This window comes from Lissotriton helveticus, chromosome 10 (assembly GCF_964261635.1).
Source record: "Lissotriton helveticus chromosome 10, aLisHel1.1, whole genome shotgun sequence".
NCBI lineage: Eukaryota > Metazoa > Chordata > Amphibia > Caudata > Salamandridae > Lissotriton > Lissotriton helveticus.
Genome location: NC_136071.1, coordinates 1,218,332,029 through 1,218,352,386, shown reverse-complemented (window position 1 = coordinate 1,218,352,386; position 20,358 = coordinate 1,218,332,029). Strand labels below are relative to the sequence as shown.

Genomic DNA, 20,358 nt, shown 5'->3' with positions numbered 1-20,358 from the left:
GCGGGTTCAGGAAGGGGGAAGCGGGACAGTCTTTTAGTCTCTGGGGCAGTACGGGGCGTACCGTACGCACAGCTCTCAATCCTCGAGCCGGGGGTACGGACGAGGATGGGCGTACTGGCTGCTTCACCTCCGTCGAGTCGGCTCGGTCGTGATGTGATCTCGATGGTCCAGCCGGACCAGAGTACTCCTCGAGCCGCGACGAGGTCAGCAGGGCTTCGATGGTTACAGTTCAGCTTGAACCGCGACAGCGTCAGCAGGGCTCCGATGGATACAGTTCAGCTTGAGCCGCGACAGCGTCAGCAGGGCTCCGATGGTTACTGTTCAGCTTGAGCCGCGACAGCTTCAGCAGGGCTCCGATGGATACAGTTCAGCTTGAGCCGCGACAGCATCAGCAGGGCTCCGATGGTTACAGTTCAGATTGGGCCGCGACAGCGTCAGCAGGGCTCCGATGGTTACAGTTCAGCTTGAGCCGCGACAGCGTCAGCAGGGCTCCGATGGTTTCAGACGAGTTCTTCTTAGGGTCAGCCGCGATCAGATCAGCAGGCTTCCAGGTCCAAGATACAACTGCCCGCTAGTTGTCAGGCGGGCCCAGATATAGTCCATTAGCCCTTTGATGTCCGGACCCTCGCAGGCGGAGGTCTCAGGCCCTGGGGGCTGGTCGTTGGCGAAGTCCGGCGGTTGGCTCTTTGATCCTTTGAGAAATAGGTCCGGGAATTCCCAGACACCCAGCAGGTCTGGAGCCAGCCCTCAGGGAGGCCAAAAGGTGCGATCGAAACTGGCCCACAGGGGAGGGCCAAGGGTGTGACAGATACCAGACTCTCAGGGGAGGCCAAAGGGCCATCAAAACTGCCGGGCTATCACACTCGGGGAGCCCTTTACCCCCCAGCCGGGATTGGCGCGCCTTTGGAGTCTGGGTTTCGCTGGGGTCGGGGTCATGCTGGGCTCAGGGAGACAGGGATCTCGGGAAGGGAAAATGGCTGTCGGGCCTTGGGGGGCATTCAGGGTTAGGCGCTCGGAGCCGAGAGCGGGATGGGGACACGCGGGCCCGGTCGGGGATTACGGGGGTTCGGGCTTATCGGGGGTGAGACGACCAGGCTTCGGAGTGCAGGCTACTCTTACGGGGATGCTGCGCAGGGGCTCAGGGTGCAGGCCTACGCTCGCAGGGGGTGGAGGGACCGACGCGCACCACGCCACGAGGCCCGGTCCAACAGTCACCGTACCCCAGCCTCTCTGGAAGCCTTCTAGGTGCAGGGCCCGCGCCGACAGATGTTTTGTAACTTGTGATCCGTTTGAGCCACAAACAGACGTCTTCTTTGTTAAAATCTGAAGATAAAGCGGCGGATGATGAAATAATGGAGCAAAAGGGGAAACTCCATAATAATGCAAACACCCCGCGGCCGTGCACAGGTGTGTGGGGTGCAGAGGTGTGTGGGGTGAGCCGTGTCGGGGTGCACAGGTGTGTGGGGTGAGCCGGCCATGCCGGGTGCACAGGTGTGTGGGGTGAGCCGGCCGTGCCGGGTGCACAGGTGTGTGGGGTGAGCCAGCAATGCTGCGGTGCACAGGTGTGTGGGGTGAGCCATCCGTGCCCGGGTGCAGAGGTATGTGGGGTGAGCCGGCCGGGTGCACAGGTGTGTGGGGTGAGCCAGCCATGCCGGGGTGCACAGGTGTGTGGGGTGAGCCAGCCGTGCCGGGGTGCACAGGTATGTGTGGTGAGCCGGCCGTGCCGGGGTGCACAGGTATGTGTGGTGAGCCGGCCGTGCTGGGGTGCACAGGTATGTGGGGTGAGCCGGCCCTGCCAGCGTGCATACCTTGTGGGGTGATCCGGCCGTGCCGGGGTGCAGAGGTATGTGGAGTGAGCTGTGCTGAGGTGCACAGGTGTGTGGGGTGATCCGGCCATGCCGGGGTGCACAGGTATGTGGAGTGAGCTTTGCCGGGGTGCACAGGTGTGTGGGGTGAGCAACCCGTGCCGGGGTGCAGAGGTGTGTGGGGTGAGCAACCCGTGCCGGGGTGCACAGGTGTGTGGAGTGAGCTGGCCGTGCCCGGGTGCAGAGGTATGTGGGGTGAGCCGGACGTGCCGGGATGCACAGGTATGTGGGGTGAGCCAGCCGTGCCCGGGTGCACAGGTGTGTGGGGTGAGCCGGCCGTGCTGGGGTGCAGAGGTATGTGGGGTGATGCAGAGGTGCAGAGATATTTGTCCAGCCCAGCGGTAAAAGTGCATAGTGCCAATATCGGCAACATTCACCTTCCACCCATGCAGCAATCTCATATAGAAATAACCAGACCAGACACCTTCTTTGTGGAGAAACATTGCTGCAGGTTTATTAGCATTACAAAGATGCCAAGATGGGTGGGTTAGCTTACAGGTGAGCCCAAGGCAGGCAGCCCCTCGCCGCCTGCCACCTGATGAGCCAAATTACACTGGGGCCCTCTTCAAGGGTGTTTCACATATTTTGGGGGAGGAGAGACCCCTCCCACCGGCGGGCCAACCGCCTATCCCTTTTGCTCACGCCCCATAGGGGGCGGAGCCTGCCAGGCAACCCCCGGTTGCTCAGGTCAACAACCTCCCGTAGGACTAACGGGGCACCGTCGCACCTCCAGGGTCCAATGAGAGGACCTCCCTGTGGATATTTGGCCTTTGCACCCTTGTTGTGCTCCTGCAGAGGGTACCCGTATGTACCTTACAGCCTCTGGGTCGCCCTGTAACTCCGCCACAGCTCTGGGTGTGGCCACCGTCACCCCAGAGCCCCCCACCAAGATAGCGTTCCTTACTTACACCCTGCTGTCTCTAAGGCCTCCCCCAGGTCAAATAGGAACAGGTCCATCCCAACTTTGGACAGGTGTACCCCATCGTCCTCCCAACACCCTGTGGTCTCAGTGTGCAGTAAACCATGACGGATGAAACCGAACCCCCTTTGCTCAGTGAATTTCCTCATGGCGCTGTTGCCGTTCCTCCTCGAGACCTCCATGGCTTCCCCTGATCCTGCCCCCTCCACACCTGCCGGGGTGTTATCTCCGACCCCCATAACCCACAGGTCCCCAGCTGACTGCTCAACTTACTCATGGTGACGGTCATTTCATGGAGAAGTGCCTTCCACCCCACAGATGACAGGTCATTCCCTCCCAGGTGTTCCACCAACACATGCGGAGGGGAAATCCCCCCCCAGTCTCTGCTGCAGCTTCTTCAGCCAGCAGGTCCAACGCGTGCCTGGATATCCTAGCCCGATAATGTCCGTGGCCGTGAAACAATGTCTCAATTTCCTGTTCTCGGCCATGACCCGGAAGTGGTTGGCGGCCGGCCAATCAGAGAGCCGGCCGACCGGAAGTCCCGCCCCCGCAGCCCGAGAGGAAGGAACCGGCTGCATCGGGCCGGCGAGGCTCTCACGAGGGAGAGCCCCGGCCGCCGGCGAAAGGAGGCGCACCGAGGGCCGCAGTGAAGCAGTCCAGCAAGGCCAAAGCACCATAGAGGAGCCCCGCCACAGACCCGGTGAGTGGAGGGCCCCGGGCTACCTTGTAAAGAGGGGGAGGCGTCGGGGCACATTGCCGGTGCCCGCCCCCCCCTGCTGGCGCTGACTTAGTTTTGGAGCCACGAGGCTCCTGGGGGCCTTTTTAAATACAGAGCCAGAGAGGCTCAAAAGTGCTACAGTTGCTCACAGAGCCACGGAGGCTCGAAGGCGCTCCAGTCATTCTGAGCCCCGAGAGGCTCAGAGGGGGCATTCCTTCCTTGAGCCCAGAAGGCTCACAAGTCACAGGGGCCATTGTCATTTGCGTCCCCAGGAGGGGGACTCCACCAAAGAAGGCACCACTAGTGAAAGAGCCCCGAGAGGCTCAGGGCACTTTTTGTATTTAGAGCCAGAGAGGCTCCCACCAGGCGGCAATTGTTTCGGAGAGCCCACGAGGGGCTCGTGGGGGCATTTAGTTACTTGTAGCCTGAGAGGCTCCTGAGGGCCCAGTAAATTGTTTCAGAGCCTGCTAGGCTCCCACATCGTTTTTGCGCTATTGTTCCTTCTAGGAACCCAGAGGAGACTCACAGCTGCCCAGCACTTTGTGGGCAGCTGCAAGGCTTAGGCCCCCCTGACATTTGGGACACAGGGCGTCCTAGCCCTGGAGAGGCCAGTTGGCCTAGGGACTGCCACAGGTTGTGGCTAATGTGATTCAGGCGCATTTATGATTTATGTGCCAATGTGATTACTGCACAATTGTTATTGCTACACCTCTGAATGTTTTTAGGCATCATGTGTTTTCCTCCCCTGCACCTCTGAATGATTTGATTTGATTGATTTGATTTTGGGTTTTATAAAGCGCACAGCGAACCTTGGGTATCCCGGCGCTAATGAACACATTCCTGTAGGGTGGGCAGTCAGGGGGGGAGTGCTCAGGGAAAAAGTAGGGTCTTCAGTATTTTCCTGAATCTGAGGTGATTTTGTTCTTGCCTCAGGGAAAGTGGAAGGGCATTCCATAACCTGGGGGCATTGTACGAAAACAGGCGGCCACCTGTTCTGGCCTTCCTGATTCTGGGGACTTTTGCCAGGGAGATGGAGTTAGATCTAAGTTGTCTGCTTGACTGTTGATAGGACACAAGCGGCCTGAGGATGGGAGGGCCTTCATTGTGCATTATTCTATGGGCAATGCACAAAGTCTTGAAGTTGACCCGTTCCTTAACTGGCAGCCAGTGCAGACTTCTAAGGGCTGGCTTAGCCGAGCTCCTTGCTGCGGTCCCTGTGAGTATTCTTGCCGCCGCATTTTGTGCACATTGAAGTCTGTGGACTACAGAGACTGGGGCCCCCAGATATAGGACATTTCCATAGTCCAATCTGGAGTTCACCAGCCCCTGCATCAAGAGCTTCCTGGATTGGTGGGGGAGTAGATGGAGGATCTTTCGTGCCATCTTCATAAGGCCGAAGCAGGTACCCGCAGTTTTCCTCGCTTGTGTTTTAAAACTGAGATCCTGGTCCAGCCATATACCAAGGCTTTTTACTTCGGATTTTGGGGATGGTGGAGATCCCATGCATGGTGGCCAGGGAAGGGGTGAGGGGATTTTATTTGGGTTTCCCAGGAGGAGTATTTCTGATTTTTCCCCATTCAGTTTTAACCGGGACTCGCACATCCACTGGTGCACCTTTTCCAGACAACTGAATAGATTGGGGAGGGCGTTGTCTGATTGGTTGAGGGAAACGACGAGCTGAGTATCATCGGCGTACATTATTGATTTAATCCCAAAAGGTTTAACAACATCCTCGAGGGGTGCCATGTACACGTTAAAAAGTGTGGGGCTCAGGGAAGATCCCTGGGGCACCCCACACTTAAGTGCCTGAGCCTTGGAGATGGAGTATCCGTCTGTTACTTGAAAAAACCTGTCTTCAAGCAAGGATGAAATCCAGGCTAATGCGGAGTCCGACACTCCTATCAGTCCAAGACGGTGAACAAGGGTTGCGTGGTCCACCGTGTCGAAGGCGGCACTCAGGTCGAGGAGGATTTCTGCCACTGATCCTCCTACGTCCAGTATGCCTCTAGCTTCTTCGACCACGGCTAACAGTGCGGTATCAGTCCCCTGTCCCGGTCTGAAACCTGTCTGGGTTTGACGGAGAAGATGATTAGTCTCTAGGAACTCAGAAAGGTGTTGATTTACTACTCTCTCGGCGATTTTACTGATAGCCGGTAACAATGAGATCGGTCTGAAGTTTGATGGGTCTGTGGGGTCCAGATGCGGTTTTTTATGAGAGCCTTCACAGTGGCTTTTTTCCAGTTTGCTGGGACTGTGCCATTTTCGAAGGAAGCGTTAATCAAGTTGGTAAGAGGAGGGGCTACGGTGGAAGCAACTTGCTTCAGTTTACTAATCGGGGCTGGATCTGATGGGGCGCCACTTTTGACTTTATGCAGGACGTTAAGAAACGTTTCGATGGTAATTTGGGGGAAGGAGAGAAGCCTCGGGGTGTCTTGGGAAACAGGGTGATAAGGGCCTCTTGGTGCGGTTGGCGCTGCCGGGAGGGAGTTCAGGATTTTTTCGATTTTTTTCAAAAAGAATTCGGCCATCTGGTTGCAATTTGCGCCATCCAGGTCTGGTGGTGGTGAGGGTTCCTGTATTTTGGAGAGGAGTTTAACTATCCGATAGGTCTCTTTTGCAGAATTGGTCGCGGCTGCTATTTGATCCTCAAAGTAGGAGGCCTGTGCCTTTTTTAATGCATTTTTATAGAGCCTAATATGGGCTTTGTAACCGCTTCTGTCTTCTGTGTTCCAGTGCTTTCTCCATTGGCGTTCGAGCCTTTTGCCTTTCCGTCTTAATTCACGTAGTTCCTCAGTGAACCACGGTAGTTTAGAGGATTTCCTATTGGAAGGGAGGGTTTTGAGTGGCAGGACTGTATTGAGGGAGTCACTAATCCATTTATGCAATTGAATTTCGGCTTTAGAGGGGTCGGGGTCGACTGTAGGTAAAGTGGAGGAAAGAGAACGTTCCCATAGGGTTGTGTCTAGTTTTTTCCATGGACGTGACGGGGCCCGGGGGCGAGGAATATCCGCGATCTTCCCTGGAAGTTGGAATTTGAAAGGAACCAAGAAGTGGTCCGACCAGGGAAGAGGGAGAGGGGTTTGAACATGGAGTTTGGAAAGGTTAGAGAAGATAGGATCCAATAGGTGTCCTTTCATGTGGGTGGGATCATTGCTGAGTAGTTGTAAATTAAGGGAGTTTAGATCAGTTTTTAAGTTTATGGCAAGTTTATTACCTTGATCGTTGAAATGGAGATTTAAGTCCCCGAGGATTGTAAAGTTTGGAGTCACGCAAGCCAGAGAGGAGATGGCATCCATGAGTGAGTTTATAAAACGCCCTACCTGTCCAGGCGGACGGTAGATTAACACCCCAGTTAATGTGGTAGATGGTGGCCGGTGTAGCAAAAAAAGGACATTTTCGCTATCAAGAATGGGGCTGTCTTTGAACTGACATGCGAGGTTGTCACGATAGATAATCGCGATGCCCCCTCTCATGCCCGTCGGTCTGTTGAGGGTTTTAATGAGGTACCCAGGAGGTAGCGCTTGGATAATATCTGGGTCCGAGCTCTCAGAGAGCCAAGTTTCTGTTAAGAACAGAACGTCAAAGTCCGACTCGGTTAATAGCAAGTTAATTTCAGTGTGGTGCTTAGGGAGTGACCTGCAATTCAGCAGGGCCATCTCAAGGCAGGCAGGTTCAGAATGGGATAGGGGCATAGTCCTGTAGGCGCAGTTTGAGCATCTAAGAAGCTCCTGTTCCGGGGTAATAAGTCCGCTACATCTAGTGTTTAGCGGTTCTCTGAGTTGATACAGAGTTTCTTGTGAATATTTGGTTCGTAGCGGTTTCGGACCGGCCAGGGGTATGGGCTCTAGGCTCGGTCTGGCGCGGACGGGCGCAGACGGGCTTGCCTTAGGCGCTCCTTCGGCGCGCAAACGGCGCTCCCGCTGCGCTCGTCCGCTGCGCTTACGTGGAAGGCACATTTGGGGGAAAAGGGGGGGGCGTGGCCTATCCGGTGTGTTGATGCATCATGTGTTTTCCTTCCTTACACCTCTGAATGTATGTTATGCATCATGTGTAATGTTCCTATGCTTACACCCCTACAGGTATTGTGATACTTAGGTGGTTTCTCTCCTAGTGCAGGTGGTGCTAGTGAGGTCCTGGTTACCAGTAGTTACTGGTTGTGTGCTACAGTGATTTTACATTCTATGTGCTATGTTCAAAAAGTGTTACTTCTAAAAGTGCTGATTCCTGACAGTGGTCCAGGTGGCCCTGTCTTGTACATATCCCCTGTAAATTCTGCCCGTGCCTCTGGCACATTGTAAAGTGTGTGTTTTTCATCTAATGTGTTTTGGTGTAATGCAAAGGCTATTTTTATATAACCTTGTGTGGAGTTTCCTTTGTGGTGGGTCCTGGGTGTTGTTGCTGGGGTGCGTGCGCAAATACTTAACTTACATCGCCTCCAAGTTTAGCCTTGCTGCTCGCGCCACGTTACCTAGAGGGTGAGCAGGGGTTATCTTGGCGTGTAACTCCCTTGCCCTGACTTGGGAATGGTGGTCTCTGACTGACTTTGGCGAAAGCCCTGGCCAGCCGGGGATCCCATTTCCAACAATCATGTGTTCATGTGAAGCGTAATATTGCCTCACGGCGCATCTTTAATATTTAAATGTCCTTATTACACCACCCTGCACACCACCGGCAACAGTTGCCGCAAATTGTCCTTGTTGACGTTCCAACACTTGTCCGTATCAACTCTTTTCCCAGTCCTCAACCCCAGAAACAGTGCCTTCAAGGCCGGATGTATTTTTTGTAACAGTGGGACTCCCCACTTGCTTGATTCGTTCAGCTGAAAGGCCGGCCCTAAACGCTGAGGTGGCTGCTCCGATGCGAAATGAGTGGCTGCAAAAATGTTTACCTTCTATCTTGTTGCCTGACAACGCCAAACAAGCCTGCATGATGCTCTGTACTTGGAACCTAGTGAGGGGGGGTACCATCTCCATGTATCAATAGGTAACCTTCAGTTGCTGGGTGCAGGGCTAGTGGGGGATCAGTGACTTAATATCGAGGGACATAATATAGAATGCCCAAAATATCGAACCCAAAACATCTAAGTACAGAATATCGAATCCCTATCTATAAACAAGTAAGGTACTATTCCCACTCCAGTGAGTGCAACAGTAGGGAAAGCGTTGGATGGCGTAGGGGTTTAAATTACTATTCCCACTCCAGTGAGTGCAACAGTAGGGAAAGCGCTGGATAGCGTAGGGGTAAAAATAACTATTCCCACTCCAGAGAGTGCAACAGTAGGGAAAGCGTTGGATAGCGGGGGGTAAAAATTACTATTCCCACTCCAGAGAGTGCAATAGTAGGAAAAGTAATGATTTAATATTAAAATAAAATGACAAGCATTATCAATACCAACAAAAAATTAATTAAAAATAATTACCAATTAATAGAAATTAATTACCGATTAAAAAATTCATTACAAAAACAATAAAAATTAATTATCAATTAATAATTAATTATCAATACATATAAATAAAAATAAATAGTTACTTTATAACAATTAAATTACTTCCCACCCTATTCCCTTATAAACCCACAACCCGCTCCAAATAAATAATACAATTAACATAATTATCAATTAATCAATTAATACACATTTTTTACCAATTAATACAAATTAAATACCAAATAATAAAAATAATTACCAATTAATAATTAATTATCAAGCAATTCATTATCAATATATATAAATAAAAATAAATATTAACTTTATTACAATTAAATTACTTCCCACCCTATTCCCCTATAAACCCACAACCCGCTATAAATAAATAATACAATTAACATAGTTATCAATTAATCAATGCATACAAATTATTACCAATTAATACAAATTAATTACAAATTAAAACATTAATTACCAATTAATAAAAATTACTTACCAATTAATAATTAATTATCAATACATATAAATACAATTTGATATTTATTTTACTATAATTAAATTACTTCCAACTCTATTCCCCTATAAACCCACAACCCGCTACGGAATTAAATTTCGCAAAAATTAAATTACATAACATTCATAACTTAAAAAAAAATAAACATACATTACAAAATTAATACATAATTTTAATACATATACTACAATACATAACACTAAAGAAAATCGATACTATGGGAATAGATATTTTAAATTAGATATTATGGAATTCGATATTTCATACTCCAAATTCGATATTCTGACTGACTATATTTTGATAATTCGATATTCTGGGCAGTCTATATTTTTGATTCGATATTTTGGGCAGTCTATATTTTGGAATCGATATTTAGGGTGTTTACTCTAGTGAGGCAGCGAAAAGACACACTGGGCAGTACCTGGCCGTTTCAAGCTGGTGCATCACAATCATCCGCCCCTCCCCTGCTTGGTCCGTTTTTGACCTCCTTAGCGCTATTGTGAGGGCGTCTCCCACCAGCTTGGACTTTGCCTACTCTGAGGGCCCCAAAAAAGGCCAGGCTGAAAGTGGCCGAGAACAGTGCCGCTTCAAAAGGTGAATTCGTAGCCTTGTGCACCCAGTCCAGCATCCCTTGCAGTGTTTAAAAATCAATAGGGGACACAGTCTGGGTTCGCACCCAGCCCAGCCCTTAAGCGCTGCCCTGATTAAGAATGATTTTGTAGGATCCTCCTGCCCCAGTAATCTCGCATGGTGACTTATTGCTGACAAATGGCCCCTATCCAAGAGTGGCTCTTCCCTTCATCCTTGGCCCATATAACAAACTTCTGCACCCTGCTTTCTAGTGATATCCCCCCTTCTTCCCAGGCTCCTGCCACTGAACAAAACTTAGCTACACAAGCTCTGCAACGCTTACTGGTCCTTGGTGTCAGGGACAGCTCGCCCAGCCACCTCATGTCGCATTTCAACCTCAGAAGAAACCAGAGGTGAGGTGGCAAAGGTGTCATGTCCTCCCTCACTCTTGGCCACGCCTCACAGAACGGGCGCCACTGAAAACGGGAGAGAGCGTCAGCTGCAATGTTCTGCACCCCTGGATGTGTCGCGCCCCGCATTCTACATTGTTCACTAGGCAAGCCCGCACCAGTTCCCTCAACAAGCATAAAACTAGGGGACAAGTCGCAGACTGTGAATTGATGGCCTTCACTACGGCCATGTTGTCCGACCAAAAAAACACCTTTCTAGCTGATAGTACTGCCGGCCAAAGGTGAAAAGCTCGCACTATAGGAAAAAATTCCAGTACTAATGCGAGCCGTGATTTTCTTCTTGCGACAAGAAGAAAATCATGAATTGGGCCATTTCTGCGCGCACCACTCCCTGTCCAGGATCACCCCAAAACCTTCTTTACCTGACGCATCTGTATAAAGCGCAAATTCCGTGCTCTCCGCCCAGGGTGCTCTCCGTATAACTGAGATGTTGAAGCTCACCAGAAAAGTAGCCCACATGTATAGATCTTCCTTCATACCTTTGCTTAGCTTCACCATGTGGTGTTTCTTCTTTACCTTTGCCGTTGCCCTGGCTAGCCTACGTGCAAACACCCTCCCAGCTGGTATAACTCTGGCTGCAAAGTTAAGTTACCCCAGCATGCTTTGAATGGAACCAAGGGATGCCTTCTCCTGACCTAATAGTGACTGAATCTGGTTTGCCAAGTCCTGGACCTTGTCAGCTGGCAGTCTGGACTCTCCTTTTATGGTGTCAAGCTCGATCCCCAGGAATGTTAATACCTGCGCCGGACCCTCGGTTTTCCCTGGCGCGAGTGGAACACCCCCGACGTTCTTCAGGGCTTCCCTGCAATCCTGCGTGCCTCCCCCCCCTATAAAAAGGAAGTCATCGAGGTAGTGCGAGACGCCTACCACCCCGTAGCTTGCTTACAGGGCCCACTGAAGGAAAGTGCTGAAAGCCTCGAAGTAGGCACAGGACACCGCGCAACCCATGGGCATGCATCTGTCGTAGTAGTACCTGTCCTCCAGCCTGAAACCCAGCAGGTGTTGGCTGCTCGGGTGAACAGGCAGCAAGTGAAAAGCAGATTCGATGCCTGCTTTTGCTAACCAAGCTCCCTTGCCCGCCCTCCTGACTAGGTCCACGGCTACATCCAGCGTACAATACATGACAGAGCAAGATCCCTCCTCCAGCCCAGGGTTGACAGACTCTCCTTCAGGGTCGGACAAGAGATGTATCAGTCTGAAAGACCCTGGCTCCTTCTTGGGCACCACCCCCAGAGGGAAGACAACAAAATTGTCCAACGGGGGCCGCTGAAAAGTTCCCGCCACCCTGCCTTGGACCCTCTCCTTTTCCACTTTTGCTCTGACTATTGCTGGTTGTTCCCTTGCTGACTTCAGATTGTCTGCCTCCCGACTCCCCAGAGCGCCCACATAGGGAATCCTGCAGCCTTCGCTGAAACCTTGCAGCAGTAGCAGGCGATCCTGCTTATTAGGGTACCGTCTTAGGAGAGGCGTGAGGTTGGCCAGTCTGACTGGTGAGGGGCCCTTGACTGCCCCCAGGAACTAGGGTATCATCCAGAGGTAGTGGAGGTACTGCTGGTGTATGGAACTGCTGAATTAGAGGCAAAAGGGTGTTGCTACTGGGTGGGGGGAGGTGTGTGACATGGAGTTTGATTACGCCGTTGTCCTCAACTATCCTGCTTGCCTTTGCAGGCGGGCCGTCTCTCCTGTTGACAATAGACCGCAGGGTGTGCTCCGCCACATGCTGGAATTTGCATGTTTTGCCCATGAGCAAGAACCTTTGTTGAACAATTGGCATGTCCGTGGGGAAACCTCCTAAAGCCCCCTCTCTGGCCACCCCTTTTAAACCCGCCTCGAAATGTTGGTTTAAAACCATGCGATTCCCATCGAAAAAAGCCTTTCCCGGTACCCCGTCCTGCCTGTACTTTGCCCAGAGTGTCAGTGGATTGCTGTGCTCGGGAACTCATGTGATCTAGCCGTAGCTGGACCTCCTTCTGGTCCCACGCCATTTCTGGACACATGGACATCTTTTTCCTGAACTCCCGGTCATAGGTCAGCCAACCACTCCCCCCCCACTTCATTGCCTCATTGTGGATTAACCTGCCATAGTGCAAGAGCCCGTGCGCTGCCTCCGGTTGTTTTTCTAAGATAACAGCCGACAAAATGGAGAAAGCATCCAGCCAATTTTCTATACTCTTCTCCGGCCAAGCCCGAAACTTTATCTTTTTGTCCTCTTCCTTTACACCCGCCTTCCTGGTGTCTATGCCATCCTGGCCTAGTCATAGTAGGGAAAAAATATCTATCAGTTCCCGCCTCCAAATGGCTTCCTTGGCCGCCTGGGGCACCTGCCACGCCAGAGAGCAACGCCCAGATAGCAGTGGTGCTGCTGTAACTAACTGTACTTGCACGGGGGGCTTGCACAACTGTTAGCGAGTTCCTATTGCGGCCACCGGACTAGGTAGTGGCCCTGCTGAGAGGTCTTTCGTTACAGAAAGGAGACTAACACTAGCCTCGCTGGTGGACGGTAGTGGCCCCACCCCGGCAACCGATGTGACCACCTCAGTGCCTGTGCTTGCTGTCTTCGGGAATGGCTGACTAACTGTCGTGGGTGTACTTACTTCTAATGTCATTGCTGGGTTATGAGTAACTTGCTTGGCAACCCCTGCTAAATCCAACGCAGCAACAGCAGTGACCCCTTGTTGTGTTTGTTGAATGCAACCCTGGTCCCCCCAGGCCGCCGCAGCTGCCCGCGCCCCTCCTTCATCCAAGCTTATCTTGCCCCCCACTTGCGGTGAGCTGGGCCCTGGTCGACCAGCTCTGATCTCTGCCATAAAGTCCCTCATTGTGTCCAATATCTTACCCAGGTCTTCCTGGGTGGCGAATTTCGCTGCAGTCGCCACACTGTCCGGGGAAGTAGACAAAGCCATATTGTTAAAGGTCAGGCTACCAACCGAATTAAAAGAACCTTAAGTATTGCCCGGCGGTGTCGCCTCTTAAACCCACAAGTTATTAACCAATGAAGAGGCAGGCGCTGGAGACTGGAAGGCAGGAAACAAGGGTTTTTATTCTCTCCGGAGGAGAACACATCAGTTCGGACAGCAAGTATCGTCACGAGGTGCTCTAACCGCATCTCTGAGGCCTGGCCTCTTATACACAGGTTTATTGCTTTATTACATACAACACATTCTTGGCAATGCTTTGATGTACGGAGGGATATCCTCCGAATCTCCCCTTCAGGCCCGTTCCCACACACATTTACAGTTGAAGTCCTCACCCCGGTCACAACAGGTGATGATGACTACCGCGCAGCTGGACATTCCGCCGATTCATGGAATGTGGGGGTTTGGTCGGATCTCATAGGGTGAGGGCTTTGATCAACTCGGGGGTCCTTTGATGAGGGAAGCTTTCTACTGTACGGGGAGGGGCAAGGAACAGTATCGGCAGAGTTAGGTGTCGGCCTGGGAACGAGGAAGACAAACGGGCACACAGGAAAAAAGGGGTTTGCATCAAAGGGCCTGGGACCATGAAAGGAATGAAGGGAAGTGTCGCGCTGGGAACAGGATGGGGTTCCGAGGCAGAGCCGCGCTGAAGAGGGGTTTGTGACCCAAGACATGTGAGAGCGGAGGGGGGGGGTTGTCAGCGAGGTCGGGAGAGAGAGAGAGAGAGACGCTGGCTATCGGCGAGGGGCAGGGAGGCCATGGTGCACAAAATGGCTGCCGCTTACGCGCACGAATGGGCCCAAGGAGAGCAAGATGGCGCCGATAACGTTGACATTTTCAGTCTAATCTTTAACAGTCCTCCCTTTTCAACATATCTAGCCAACTTGCCTACTCAATGTCACAACATTTATCCTGAGCTAACACAAAAATTCACTTTGCAACCAATGAACAGATCACAAATCGCTGTTTGTTTTCTTCTTTTCTTTCTTTTATTTCATGCGTTGATTGTTCATAAAAACCTCCTAGCCGACACGTGTTTCGTCTGAAGTGGAGTTAATCCACAGACTTCTTCAAGGCTTAATTAATTAAGTGCGACCTCTAGTCTCTTGCTCAACACCCCTGCCACACCGTCATTGGGGTTCAATTGTCCTCTTGGTCTATTTGTCACGTTATTTTGGCCCGTAGATAGCGTTTAAAATCAGTCTCTCTCCATACTATGTAATTCGGGTATTTTCCTCCTGTGACTTGCCTACTCAATGTCAATCTTCATCAAATTCCCAACCTCGGCATCATATAATGCTCCCATGCGTTCATTTCCAAAGTCCACGGCCTTAGGGCAAATACAGTTTGCACATAATGAACACAGGGGTGGCAGACATTGAATTCCTAAGCATAGGCCACATATTACTACTACCGGAATTAGGATAATGGTGAACAGTCTCCAGCCCCAGTTCTTAACAGTGTTCCAGAACCAACCACCAAGCGACCATTCTTCCTGTTCCTGGTGGACTTCTGAAGAGAGTCTGTGAAGATGTTCGATGGCTTTGTACACTGAGGGCGAGTTGTCCGGTATGTAGGTACAGCAGCTGGACCCAATAATGCGGCATGCTCCACCACGGTCCACAAGAACCACATCTAGGACAAGGCGGTTCTGTAGGGCCACCAAGCGGACCGCTTGGAGTTCGGCGGTGTTGTTGGCAAAGATACCAGCTGTGATGTTCATTGTTGTCTCAACTGCCTGAGTCAAATGTCGGATGGCCCGGCTGTTTGCCATCGGGCCCCAAAGAGGAACAAGTCCCTTCATAGCATCGAGGAACTGCGCTCCTGTTGAGTCGGCTTGTTCAATGTCCTTGGCTCGTTTTTGCCTATGATGATTCGCTGGGGCCACATAAGTCGGAGGAAGGACGAAGGAGATGAAACAAGTACCCCCCAGCCTTTGGGGAGCCAGGTGTAGGCCTTTGTGCCGCAGACGAAATACATGTTTGGGGACGACACAAAGGAAGGTGGATCCGTAGTGTCCAAAGTTCGGGTAAATCGGCACGCGCTGCGGCCCACCAGCTGTGTCCCATGTCCTTCTATGCACATGTGGCCTGTGACGTTGATGACTGATAGGGCCACAGTCAGAGTGGCAGCCGTTCGTTTTCGCAGGTAGGAGAAGGTGGGTCTGGTTGGATTGTTGAACACCTGCATTTCAATTCGTTCTTTAGCAGGGATGTCCATGTGGATGGAGTCGTTGGAGGTCTGTGGGCAGAAGTGTGTCTTTGTTTTGTTTCGCCGGACCCCGTGGGAGAAAGGCGTTACGGTTTTGCTGGAGGTGGCATTGTCCTTATAGCTTTCTTGCAGGAGGATCAGCCAAGCAAGGCAGGAGCCATGAACCGAGAAGGGTGAGGGGATGAATGGTATTCGAGTGTCCAGTGGCGTGGGGTAGCAACCCACAGATCCAACAGTTGGTGGCATTGGTGGCGAGATTGTGCTGGTGAAGGAGCTGTACGAAAGAGTTATTCCAAAACTCCTTTCGCCTCTCTCTGAGTTGGGGAGAGAGCGAAATCAGATAATGTTCCTTCGCGGTGATAGGCTGAGCAGTGGTCAGGAATGTTTCATGAGCAGGTGCATTTTCTTCCACAATCCAGAGTGTGGTCATGAGGAGAAAGCAAAAAAGGATTGCGATGAAGAGTGCAATTGTCTTTGAGCTGTGGAGTCTGTCTGTTCTTTGGTTTCTGTAGTGGGTATTTCCTGTTGTCTCCATCATCTTCTTATTTGGCGCTTCCATCATCTTCTTATCTGGCGCTTCCATCATCTTCATCTTCAAGGTGCTCGGTAGTGGGCAGAACCACAGACTTAGTTTAGCTTCTCTCCAGGCAGCCCTTGATTGCTTTGGGTCACCGTTTTGAGATTCAACTTAGTTTGTGGTCTACTTAGCCGAAGCTCCCTCCTTTCGACGCAGGAAATACCCTTCTCTGGATGGCACAGTGGGATCAGAGAATCTTGAAAGTTCAAGTGCTTCGGTATCAGGATAGCAGGTTAGTGACGGTCGGTCCTTGTTCAGGAGCTCTTCTTGGTCGCCGATGTTTTCTGTCGTGGCCAGGGTCGGGGAGACCTTCTTACAGTGGTGAGCGTGCAGCCAATGCCTTTTCCCCTCCACACGAAGAGCCGTCCGGGTGGTGATTAACACTTGCCAGGGGCCCGTCCACCGGGGTTCCAAACTTTTCGTCCGCTGAAAGTTTCGGATCAGCACGAAATCGCCGGGTTGGATGGCGTGGCCCGGACCCCTGGAAGCATCGGGGATGGCCTGCTGCACCTGCTGATGAATGACAGACAGAGTTTCAGTAAATTTATACAGATAATCAGACATTAGGACGTCCGGGACGTCATGAAAGGAAGTTGGCTTTGGTGCAGACCAGATACTCATGGGTTGGCCGAAAACAACTTCATAAGGGGTTAAGTGATGTCTAGTGGGGGTGGAACGCATCGATAGCAATGCTAGTGGGAGGGCGTCTGGCCATTTCAGACCCGTGGTAGCTACTATCTTGGCCAGTTTAAGTTTTAGTGTGGCATTGTGTCGCTCAACAAGTCCAGCGGACTGGGGGTGAAAGACTGCGTGAAATTTCTGCTTGATACCCAACCCCTTTAAGAGGAACTGGATGACTTCGGCTATGAAGTGGGGGCCATTATCGCTCCATAAAATACGACAAAGGCCGTAACGGGGGAAAAACTCCTTTAACAGTACCTTTGCGGTGGCCATAGCAGTGTTGTCACGGGTTGGGTATACTTCCACCCATTTGCTAAAGGCGCACACCACGACAAGTACATATTTCAGGCCTTGGCACCTATCTAGCTGGATGTAGTCCATTTGCAGGACCTCAAATGGGTGGTTTGGGACCCCAAATCCTCCCCGGGGCACTACAGTTCCTTTCCCGGGGTTGTGTTGCAGGCATATCAAGCATTGTTGGACCAGACGTTTGGCGGAATCTGTGATTTTATCATTGTGCCAAACCCTGGAGACAAGTTCAATCATGGGGGCTGATCCTATGTGGGCAGGGGAGTGAGCCATAGCCAGTATGGGGATCAAGTATGAATCAGGTAGCAACCACTTGTTTGTGTCTCTTGTCCGCCAGCAGCCTTCATCGTCTTTTAATCCCACCCGTGTCCATTCAGTCAACTCGTGTTGTGTGCTAGCCGTTTGAATGTCTTTAATAGTGTCTCTAGCGTCAGTCCATTTTTCTGCTTGTGACCTGGTCACGTACATATGTGTTGTCGTCCTATTTTCAGCTGTCGTTCGGGCAGTGATGTCGGCTAGCGCATTTCCCTGCCCAATGATGTCTGTCACCTTTTTGTGTGCCTGGCACTTGACGACTGCAAGCTTGTTGGGGAGAAGGACGGCCTCGATCAAGGCGGAGACTAGATCCCCGTGCAAAATGGGGGTGCCGTGTGAGGTCAAGAATCCCTTTTCCCTCCAAAGGAGCCCAAAATGGTGAACCACCCCAAAGGCATACTGGCTGTCGGTGTAAATGTTCGCTGTAGTTCCCGTTGCCATGATGCAGGCTCGGGTCAGGGCAATCAGTTCCGCTGCCTGGGCAGATCGTTGCGTGATACGGGCTGTCTCAACTACAGTTCGGGCCGTGGTGACTGCATAGGCAGCAGAAGTGGTGCCATCGGGGAGTTTGATACAAGAACCGTCCACCCACAGCTCTCCGTCAGGGTCAGGGAAAGCCGTGTCTCTGAGGTCAACCCTACTTCTAGTCTGTTCGTCCGTAAGAGTCACACAGTCATGTACAGGGTGCACGTTGGGATCGTTCTCTGGCAAGGGTAACAGAGTTGCCGGGTTCAGTGTGGTGCATCTTTTCAGGGCGATGTGGGGTGCAAGCAAGGTCAGTTCGTATCCAGTCAGTCGTGCACTCGTCAGGTGTTGCGTCTTGGTTTGGTTTAGGAGGGTGTCGACCGCATGGGGTACCAGTACCGTGAGGGAATTCGAAAGCACGATCCCCTCACTCTGTCGGATAGAGATCGCAGCAGCAGCTACGGCTCGTAGGCAGGCAGGCAGGGCTCTGGCTACAGGGTCAAGAGTGGCAGAGAAGTAAGCGCACGGTCGTTGCTTAGGGCCAATGGCCTGGGTCAGGACAGATACAGCGCACCCCTCCCTTTCGTGAGTGTAAAGGGAGAAGGGCTTTTTGTAATCAGGGGTACCTAGGACGGGGGCTGAACAGAGGGCATCTCGTAGTTCCGTGAAGGAGGTTTGACACTCAGGGGTCCAAGGGAGTGGGAAAGGGACGTCTTTACCTAGCAGAGAAAGCAGCGGTTTCACAACGAGGCTAAAGTTTGGTAACCACTGTCGGCAGAAGGAGGTGAGGCCTAATAGGGAGCGGACCTGCTTTTGGGTCTTAGGGACAGGAGTATCTAGAATGGTTTGGATTCGATCAGGAGTGAGTTTTCTTCCTTCTTTGGACAAAAGGTGGCCTAGGTAAGTGACCTGGGGTTGGCAGAATTGCAACTTCTTCTTGGAGACCTTGTGGCCATTTTCCGCAAGGAAGTGCAGGAGTTGAATGGTGGCTGTGACTGCTAATGGAGTGGTGTCGGCTGCTAAGAGGATGTCATCGACATATTGCACTAACACCACTCCGTCGGGTAACTGGACTTGATCTAGTTGTCTCTTGAGGGCCTGGCTGTAGATGCTAGGGCTTTCTGTGTAGCCCTGGGGTGCTCGGCAGAACCTATATGAGCGTTTTTTTAGGGTGAAGCCGAAGAGGTATCGGCTGTCTGGGTGGATGGGGATGGAAAAGAATGCATTTTTGAGGTCAATGACAGTGAAGGTGGTGGCAGTAGAAGGAATCAAAGTCAGGATGGTGGTGATGTCCGAGACCACAGGGTACTGGGGTACCACCACTTTGTTGATCTCTCGAAGGTCAATGATAAAACGGTATGCTTTCTCATCTCCCTCTCCCTGTTTCTTGATGATGGGCAAGATAGGGCTGTTGCAAACGTTGCTAACTACTTCCTCCACCACTGCGGCGTCGACTAGCGACTGAATAATTTTTACCAATGCCTTCTCGCCCTCGGGCGATATCCGATATTGTGGAAGTTTTGGGAGAGTTGCGTCTGGTCGGACAGTAATGTGCACTGGGTCGATCAACATGCGCCCTACGTCCGAATCCGTCTTGGCCCATAGATATGGAGGCAGAGTGTCAAGCAGGGATGTGTCAGTGTCGGTGATGGAAAACATGCGTCGGGGAGGGCAATGTCTAAGCAGGACAGGGTTGTCGTAAAGAAAAACTCGAACTCCGTCTTGAGAACATCTAATCGTCGCTCGGAAGTGTTTCAATAGGTCAAGTCCCATAATGGCGTCAGGGCTATTGGAGGAAAGCAAAAACGTGGTGTCAGTGGTGTTGTTTTCTACGTCAAAGAGGATCGGGGCGGACAAAGGGTTAGTGGAGGGCGTTCCATCGAAACCTGTCGATGTTATAAGTGAGCCAGACAAGGGTGCCCCCGGAATCAGTCGTTTAGATAACGCACTACGTGTTGCGCCAGTGTCTACCAGAAATGGAGACTTGGTACCCAGGACCTTAGCAGTGACGTAAGGGCCTTGCTGGTCAACATAGAGCTCGACTGGATCCCTCCCTTGCCCTTGGCAGTCCTATGCAAAGTTGTGGGTGTCATCATAGTCAGATTGCTGGTATTGGTTCTGCCTGGGTCGATCAAATGTATTTGGTCTACCTGATCTGTCGTTAGTCGTGTCATTTGGGGGCCCTCGCTGTTGTCCCTTATTTCTCGGCCCATTTGCTATGTCCTTGGGGTCTTTGTTTCTGACCATGTCCAGAAGAACTGGGCACTGGGATTTCCAATGGCCAGTCCCTTTACAGAAAGCACACTGGTCCTCTCTAATGTCTGTACGTCCACTGTGGGGAGTCGAAGTACGGTCTTGGGACTTAGGGGCGTTCGTCTGATAGTTTCCCCGGTATTGGTCTCGT

The 20,358-nt window shown here is 51.6% G+C and overlaps 1 protein-coding gene across 1 annotated transcript in view; it reads left to right on the top strand.

Annotated features, from left to right (window-relative positions):
• The first annotated feature begins 1,895 nt into the window (after window positions 1–1,895).
• The window catches only part of LOC144784229 (carboxylesterase 5A-like), a 193,522-nt gene continuing 175,059 nt past the window's right edge, over window positions 1,896–20,358 (top strand). Inside the window, exon 1 of the mRNA XM_078662878.1 lies at window positions 1,896–1,911. Coding sequence (XP_078519004.1) covers window positions 1,896–1,911 — 16 coding nt within the window. The remainder of the gene's footprint in view (window positions 1,912–20,358) is intronic.